The following is a 9,432-nucleotide window of genomic DNA, read 5'->3' on the forward strand; positions in this document are numbered from 1 at the left end:
AAAGAGTAAGGGTCAATGTCTCTTATTAAGATGGGAAAGGCCTTGAACTCTGAAAAACATCTTGTATGATGATGAGGCTTCTGGCCAAGTCTTTCGGATCCCTGTGCCGTGCCATCATGCTATTTGCGACTCCATCCAAAAGCTTGACGCATAGGAAACACAGCACGTTATGCCCAATGGCTCGTTCCTATCCAGATCTGAAAACCAATTTGAGTAACATGGCTTTTATTTTGCAGGGGTTGAGCACCCAGTTATGCTAATCTCAACTACTTTTGTCCATGGCGACGAAGGGTCCATCGTGCATATGTTTATTGAGCTGGGACTCAAAGCTGTCACCCCCGACATTGCGGGCAAGTTTCCACTTTGGGGAGAGACCTGGGTTAAAGGTGCATCCGTTAGCTTAGGAAGGGCAGTTTGCCACAGTGGAAGAAACACATTCGAGAAGATACGGAGAATATTCCGGCTGATTGGCAACTTCTGGTTGTGTTTCTATAAGTGGAAACTCTCATGCGGAATCCGAGGCACCTGATGTTAATGGAAGATGAGCTGAATGGTGTTATTAGAGGTGGACCTTAGCACATTGACAAGCATCCCTGGACGACCCAGAAACTGCTGTGATAACATTCAGCCATGTCACATTCGTCGCCTTGGACGCCCAAAGCGTCACTTTAGATGCACATTGAAGCTGCCCTGGGCCATAGTGTCAACATCAGGTGGTATTCTTGACACCAAGAAACAGTCTCGAGGGTCCATGGCTAAAGACCGATGGCTTTCCGATGTTTGAAAGATAGCAGCACACCTGGCTTACATCTTGAGCAAACGCCTTGGCCTTGGAAGCACAGTGGAGATCGGCGACACCGGAGAATATCCACGCTGGATTTCGATGCGAAGCGGTCCATAAGATGGCGCAAAATGTAACCATATTACCACATAGCTACAGTTTCTTTGGTAGAAATTGGAACGATGGAAGAGTGGTCGTTGAAATTGTCTGGCGACACTAGTATGGAAGGCGTTAGCGCCCGGAAAGCACATTAGTAGCCGATAGTTTCCTTTTAAATCTCCGATGACAGCTACTACTACACTATAACTATCTACTAATGCCTACTACTAATGACTGATAAATGATGCTTTTCAGCCGTAACTCGTCTGCTACTGCCTCCACCAACACCACGCCACGTCCACCCGATCCCTGCTATGGTCATGACACCCTTATACAGGACGCCACCATCGGGCCATACGGCCTCCTCCCCGCTACTGTCGATCTTGCTCCTTTTGAGTTGCGACTAGGTGTCTACACCGGCGGCTTGCCAATACGGGAGTTCCGCTTCAGATACTCCGTATGCCAGTGGCTTCTCGCCCCTGTCCTTGATCTCCAACTGCATCCTTGATCTCCAACTGCATCTGTATCCACGGAAAGATGCTAGATCTGGCAAGGTATGATTGTTTGTTTCGTGAGCAATGCTGGTCAAAGTTCCTTCGAAGCAGAAGTAAGCCTCATTTTCTTTGCGTGGATCTGCACGTATGTAAGTTCGTGTATATCGTCGACTTATGCATGAAATTTCCTTGTTCCTGTAGCCAATAGGAGTGTGCTTCTCAAATTTGTAGTTTTTAGCCCCCAATCAATATCCGTATAGGCAGCTCTCGAAGTCCTTGGGCCAAGGACCTTGGCTAAAGATTCTTTTCATTATACCTTGTCTTTAAGCTAAGCATGACTTTCCCCCCTGCTTTTCAATTAGCACCGCGATCTGTTTTATTTGACGTTTCCGGGGTCCACTCCATATTTTGCTTTCCATGTATGTGGGACCCCCTAAAGTCCAATGACACCTTCTAGACCCTTGTGCGTCCAGACCTAGAAGACTAACCTGCAGGAAGCTGTAAATCCAGGCGTTCTTCTCAATTCTATCATGCCAAGCGTGGGCACTGCAATCTTCCTCGGCTTAGTCTAGTTGGCCGTTGCAAAACTTTCATTCGTGAAGGGGCACCACGGAAAATATTCTCGAGGCTACTTGGCATAAAAAAAGAAGTTCACTTCAGAAAGACCACGGGTTTACATCATCCGCTCCCAAGCCACATAGTATGATCTTGCCGTTGACGTTTCTGGCTTCGTTGAAGACGTCACTAATGAATGCTTAGTAACAATGCTTAACACATCTGTTGCTCCTACCCATTGTTATCCATATCTAAGGGTCTCTCGGACAACCTATTCTTTCTGCCAACATTTCATTTGATACAACAACTACCTTCAAATTATGGAGTTTCAACTTTCAACACCATGTTCCCAAATCGATAAAATATTTGGCCCATATGCCACTAAAGATTGCCGTGGGGGCTTCGACTTCACATTGTTGTTTGAGGAAGTTATTCTATCCATTATACCAATTTCTATCATACTTGTCGTGGCCCCTTTTCGCATATTCTATCTATTTTATAAACAAAGAAAGGTGGTTCGCAGCCGAGGATTGTTGTTATATTCAAAACTGGTGCGTTCTTGCGAACATAAGTATGCCAATGACTATATTCTCATTGCTAACTGCCTGTCACTGTTATAGCTATGCTACTTGGTATATGGAGCTTTGGCACTGGCGCTTACCGTTCGTTGGGCAATCACTCGCTCAACTAAAGCTCAAACTTCCATTGCTGCTGCAGTCATTACTTTATTTGGGTTTATTGCTCTAGCCTTGCTATCTTGTAAGTTCCTTGAATCGTATTTCATTTGCTCATTCGTATAATCATAGTCACCGCGTTTATTAGCTGGTTTGCTGACCAATGCTTAACCCAGACGCCGAACATATCAAGACGATTCGACCGTCACTTCTCCTCAATGGCTATCTCTTCCTCTCTCTACTCTTTGATATTTCACGTTGCAGGACGTTCTGGCTAGGGCAAACTGAGACTACGATTGCAGGCCTATTTACAGCGACTATTGCTGTTAAAGTAGTTCTTCTGGTCCTGGAGGCCGTCGAGAAACGAGGTATCTTGAAACCCAGCTTGCAAGATGCCCCACCTGAAGAGATTGCTGGGATATACAATCGGGGTGTTTTTTGGTGGTTAAATCCGCTCTTCAGGAGAGGTTTCCGCAAGAATCTGGGCCTAGATGACCTCTACCCGCTCGACAAACACCTTACTTCTACATATTTACAGAACTTACTTCAGTCAGCCTGGACCAAAGGTGCTCTTATTCTTCCGATATCTATAGACAATCTAACACTAAATAGTTGGAAACCGATCTGGACATAGCTTGTTCTTTGTGACGGTACGCACGTTGAAATGGCCGCTGTTGTCGGCTGTCATCCCTCGCCTCGCTTTGACAGGCTTCAATTACAGCCAGCCATTTCTTCTCAACCGTGCAATCGACTTATCACAACAACCAGTCAACAGAGATACTAATAACGCCGGTTATGGTTTGATTGGGGCTTACATTCTTGTATACGTCGGGATTGCGGTTCGTCTTCCCCTCTCGAAATCGCAAGCATCTTGCTGTGTACTTCTTAACATTTGATTCTTGCTTGTTCGAAAGTTGTTCGCTCATTGTACTCCTTTTATCATGTTATTTGACAAGTCCGTTATAGATAACCATGGGTCAATCCCAACACCTCACATATCGAGTCATTGCTATGGCTAGAGGTAGCTTGATCTCTATGCTCTATAGCAAAACCGCCGACCTTAGCATAACTGTTGCAGATCCAGCATCATCTATGATCCTCATGAGTGCAGACATCGAAAGAATTACAACTGGCTGGCAGACTCTGCATGAGTTGTGGGCGAACATTATCGAAGTTGGTCTTGCGATCTATCTGCTAGAAAGACAATTGGGCGCAGCATGTGCTGTACCAATTGCAGTTGCCATTAGTATGTCTCAAAAGTTTTTAGAGTTATGTTAAAGGTCACTGACGGGGATTGCAACCAGTATCCATGGCGGGGTCGATAGTTGCCACTGGGCTGGTCATGTCTCGTCAAGCAATGTGGCTCGAAGCCATCGAGAGACGAATCACAGCAACAACCGCAATGCTTAGCGCAATGAAAGGGGTAAAAATGTCTGGTCTCACTAACATACTATTCACCACGATTCAGGATCTTAGACGAGAGGAACTGAGAATCTCCAAAAGATTTCGCAAGCTTTTGATCTGGAACATGGCATTCAGTAGGTTTCCCTTGTCGCCATGCTTCGCTACACAGGCTTATTATTTGCATAGCCTATATTACCCCTATCGCTGCCCCCATTGTTACTTTCGCAGTGTTTTCTGTAATTTCCCGAGATAATGGCGGCGGCAGATCTCTTGACACCGCAAGACTCTTCACGTCACTGTCGCTATTTACACTTCTTGCAGAACCTCTTCAGTCTCTGATAATGTCATTGGCAACTTTTATGGGTGCTGTTGGTTCATTCCAACGCATCCAAGACTTTCTGAACACTGATGTCCGTGTGGACAAGAGACGACGTCCAACCGAGGTTGATCGACTCGTTCATCAAGACGACCATTGCATCAGAAATGGTTCATCTATTTCTCAGCTGACAGGAGACACACGCACAGAAAATTCCAGCCCAACAATTACGCCATCTGAAGACTATCTGCCCTCTTCCTTTGATGCAATTACTGTGCGGGATGCCGAATTCGGATGGGAAGCAGAGAAGGAGCCTCTTCTTCGATCCATAAATATGGGGTCCCCCGAGAAAAGTTTACCATGCTGGTAGGCCCTGTCGGGTGTGGGAAGTCTACATTGATAAAGGCTCTCCTTGGAGAGATTCCATCGCTGCGAGGCATAATTGATGTCTCCTCCACTGAGATTGCTTTCTGTGACCAAACTCCATGGCATATGAATGGAACCATCCAACAGAGTATCATTGGGGTTTCTATGCTTGAAGAGCTCTGGTATGCTACAGTGATACAAGCATGTGCCTTAGATGAAGATCTCCGCCAGCTATCTCGAGGGGATCAAACCCCGATTGGAAGCAAAGGTATTTCGTTATCTGGGGGCCAGAGTCAACGCATTGTCAGTCTTTCCCCTTACCTCGGCATATTCAAACTGACAATACTCATCAGGCCCTGGCCAGAGCTCTATATGCTCGAAAAGACTTGATTATTCTAGATGACGTTCTCAGTGGACTCGATGCCGAAACCGAGAATCGTGTGTTTCATAGCTTGCTGGGGCGTCGTGGTGTATTGCGCAAGCAGTGCAGTACAGTTCTGATGACATCTTCTTCTGGTAAGTAGCTTTCTATAATTATTGCAACTCTCTAAGTTGAGCCTGCTTTAGTCAAACGAATTCCCTATGCAGACCATATCATCTGCCTGCAGGCCAACGGGAGAATCTCCGAACAGGGTACCTTCAAAGACCTAAACGCAGCAGAAGGCTATGTCTCATCATTCGCTCTACCACCACCCGAATGGGATTACGAGCCCCAAACCCCACGGGAATTGTTCGATGAGAAAGCAAAAGAAAGTATACTAGACTCCCCGCAAATATCGAAGCCTGAAGGTGATGATCTCAGCAGGCGCACGGGGGATGTCGCTGTTTACTTATACTATATAAGGGCCGTTGGGTGGATACCCACTCTCATATTCATGGTCGCCATCTCGGCATTCATCTTTTGCTTGTCGTTCCCATCGATTTGGGTCAAGTGGTGGGCGACTTCCAATGCCAAAGCCCCCAACGAGAAGCTCGGGTATTATTTAGGGATATATGGTCTCCTAGGAGGATTAGCCATGATATCTCTTATCGTTAGCTGTTGGTAAGTCAATACTTGGGCCCTCTCTATCCTAATCGTATTCTGATTGAAAACATTTCGTAGGCAATTGATTATCACAATGGTGCCTCGATCTGGGGAAAGGTTTCACCGAAACTTACTAGAAACAGTGCTTGGGTAAGAACTCAGAGAAATTTCCCAATAGTAATACGCCTTGCTAATATGACATTCTTCCGGACAGCGCTCCTATGTCTTTCTTCTCGACGACTGACACTGGCATCACTATAAATCGATTTAGTCAAGATCTAATGCTCATTGACATGGAGCTGCCCCTTGCTGCTTTGAATACATTTGCAAGTATGGCACCTAGCGTCGTCCATTATCTCTCTGCTTGTATTATTTGGAGACTAATGATGTCCGTATGGCAGCCTTCGTCCTCTGTATTGCACAAATGATATTAATTGGTGTCGCATCGATTTACGCTGCAATCTCCTTCCCGATCGTCCTAACTGCTGTGTTCTTCATTCAAAAGTTCTACCTGCGAACCTCAAGACAGCTTCGATTTTTGGACCTCGAGGCCAAGTCACCCCTCTATTCACAATTTATGGAATGTTTGAGTGGTCTTGCGACCGTCCGCGCATTTGGCTGGCAGCAAGCGCTGGAAGATAAAAACCGGAAACTCCTGGACGAGTCCCAAAAGCCTTTCTATCTTCTTTTTGCAGTACAGCGATGGTTGACACTGGTGTTGGACTTGGTTGTAGCTGCTATCGCCGTCCTACTTATTGTTCTAGTTACACAACTTCGGGGAATAATGAGCCCAGGCTTCGTCGGCGTTGCTCTTTTGAACGTGCTCCTGTTTAGTCAGAGTATAAAGATGCTGCTGACCTTCTGGACAAATCTGGAGACACACATTGGTAGCATTGCGAGGATCAAAGAGTTTACTGCTACTACATTAGCAGAGAGTTTGCCAGGAGAAAAAGATACTCCTCCTCCGTCATGGCCTGCGCGGGGAGCCATCAAATTTCAGAATCTCACCGCAGAATACAAGTAGGCGTTCGGCCCCACTCTACCCAGCATACGTCTCTAACCTCCATCTAGGCCTGGCGAGCCAGTACTGAACAATGTGTCACTTTCTATTGAAGCTGGACAAAAGATTGGAGTTTGCGGCAGAACAGGAAGGTAACGGATTCAAACCTCCTACTTTGGGATTTTTATGCTAAATGAATTCACTGACAGTGGCAAAACGTCTTTAATTCTCAGCATATTTCAGATGATTGATCATATCGGAGGAAATATCACAATCGATGGGATAGACATCGGAAAAGTTCCAAGGGAAGAAATACGCTCCAGGATCATCGGTGTCCCTCAGGATTCCTACCTTCTCAGCGGCAGCATAAGGCTGAATGCAGACCCGAAACATGCGACTACAGATTCTGAGATCATTGGTGCACTCAAAAGTGTTCAACTATGGGACAACATTAAAGCAAAAGGTGGACTTGATACGGACATCGAGAAGATATTCTTGTCACACGGCCAAAAGCAGTTGTTCTGTCTCGCACGAGCAATGCTGCGTCCAAGTACAATTCTGATACTAGATGAAGCAACAAGCAGGTTAGTTTCAGGCATTAACTTCTTGGTACATGACCTCACTCACATCAACTTTGCAGTGTCGATGCCAATACGGACGAAGTAATGCAACGTGTCATCCGGGAGCGATTCGCCAGTCACACTATCATTGCTGTAGCGCACAAACTTGATACGATACTTGATTTTGACAAAATCGCCCTTCTTGATGAAGGCGTTCTTGTCGAGTTCGATCGTCCTCACGAACTACTTTCGAACACTTCCTCGGCATTCCATAAACTGTACTACAGTTCTTATGCTAACCAGGACGACATTGATGAGCGCGCGACTCTAGCAGAATAAGCATCATTACTTTGTACTCATTTCCCTTGGGGTTCATGGCTCGTCCAAGGGACAATAAAATTTTCTATCCTTTAAAAATGACAAGGCGTTCAGAAGGTTTATATTGCGCTTCCATGTGACCGCGAGGACTTTTCTGCTCTTGACTTCACTGTAATCCCGCATCTTAGAAAATCTAGAAACAATTGATCAGATTCATTGCTCATGTACACGACGCTTCAGAGGAATTGCATTATGATTTGATGTGATTAAGCAGCCCCCCTTCTGTGATATAAAAATACTTCACAGCTATCGTCATCGTCATGGATTGATCCCCGAAGCTGTGAGTACCACTGCTCCAAAGCTCTATGTCCTACCAAACAACAAACGTGTTACTTCATAACGTTGTGGATAGTGGATTGAGCGATGAATTCATTACTAGAGTTACCCCGCGGACAACATGTTATTGCCACGCGTCCTACGCCCAGCCCACCAGCTCTTGTTTCAGCCACGCCACCACGCCCTAAAAGTTTTTGTACAGCCGTCATCAAATCCATGTCTCCGCTTCAACGTAGCTATGACTTGGCTTTTTCTTTCCTCTGAATATCTTCCTTTCCTGAAGTTGACCCTACTTCCTCGACGTTCCATTGCATATGCAAGATTTAGCCCTCTAACTCTTTCCTGTTTAGGAACCGAGGATCATAAATAGCTCTCATGGTGCTGCATAGTTACTTGAACCGTGCATGGCGAGGGAGCCTACTAGTCAGGAACTATTTCGATCGAAACAGGTATTCGAAAAGTCAATCATGATGAAGAAAAACGCGCTACAAAAAGCTTGATATAGTTGTACTACACAGCAGGCGTGGCGACTAAGACACAACGTACGATATAAATCATAGCACCACTATGACTAGTAGTCTAGAACCAAACATGAATCAAAGAAGTGAGTCAAAATCATTTGTTTTGACTGACGACCTCTATTGCTATCTTAAAAATGTTGCTTTTTATTCACATCCGAGAAATCTACTTTATGGAGCAATATTGAAAATACGTCCTTTCTAGTGCGTTAGAGCTCGAGTTTAATCCTTCAGATCTTTTTAGGTCTCCAGAAATATTCTCTTAGTCCTTCATTCAAATTTGGAAAGCATTATATCACCAAAAGTATCTGTTCTGATTGGTCATATGGTAAAAACGGGTTCCGCTCTGTTCTTGGGTCTGTTTCTTCAGCATGGACTACGGCGATCTATTCTTTGAATTATAAGCGCTGTATGTTAATTAATGAAATCGTTCACTAATTTACCTTTTGATTGTCCAAGTGAGCCTATCAGAACTTTTTCAATTGAACTTTGTGGCTTGCCCAGCCTGTAGGAAGGATGTCATGAGTGTACCGATCGGAAAGGATAATAAAATACTAAGGCAATTGTCTTGTTAGTCAGAATGACGAAAAAGTAATATATGCGACATAATAGTAAACTGCAACCTGATGCAGGGGTCTATTCATAGGCGTAGACTCCCCGGCCTTCAGGATTGCGGGGAAGATCCTAGTCATGATGGAATGAAGCTTGCTTGGGGTGTTTTCTACTCCGTACGCCCGCGTTACCTATTCTAAGTTTTAAATTCCGTAAACATTTAATACGACCCTGCAATGGAACATGGCGACATTATAGAAGTCTACGGGGGTACAGCTTAGAGATGCGCTGACCAGGGATTAATACAGGGACATATAATAGTAGTGTTTACGGTTAATGAGGCTGCAGCCAATCAATACAGTAGTAGTACCTTAAGAATAGGCGGCCCCTGGTGATCATACTTTTCGGCCTACCTCCATATGGTAAAGTAAGACT

At 45.1% G+C, this 9,432-nt stretch overlaps 1 protein-coding gene across 1 annotated transcript; it reads left to right on the plus strand.

Annotated features, from left to right (window-relative positions):
• Positions 1-4,348: 4,348 nt before the first annotated feature.
• Positions 4,349-7,612, plus strand: FUM19_3 (ABC transporter; the record flags this gene model as incomplete). The annotated part of the gene is given in 9 exon segments (XM_031149456.1): positions 4,349-4,676; positions 4,694-4,992; positions 5,043-5,205; positions 5,242-5,720; positions 5,792-5,863; positions 6,057-6,733; positions 6,785-6,845; positions 6,957-7,297; positions 7,354-7,612. The coding sequence occupies 9 exon segments, from the start codon at positions 4,349-4,351 to the stop codon at positions 7,610-7,612; spliced, it is 2,679 nt and encodes an 892-aa protein (XP_031007166.1).
• Positions 7,613-9,432: the final 1,820 nt, after the last annotated feature.

Source organism: Lachnellula hyalina (genome assembly GCF_007821495.1).
Source record: "Lachnellula hyalina strain CBS 185.66 chromosome Unknown contig00032, whole genome shotgun sequence".
Taxonomy (NCBI): Eukaryota; Fungi; Ascomycota; class Leotiomycetes; order Helotiales; family Lachnaceae; genus Lachnellula; species Lachnellula hyalina.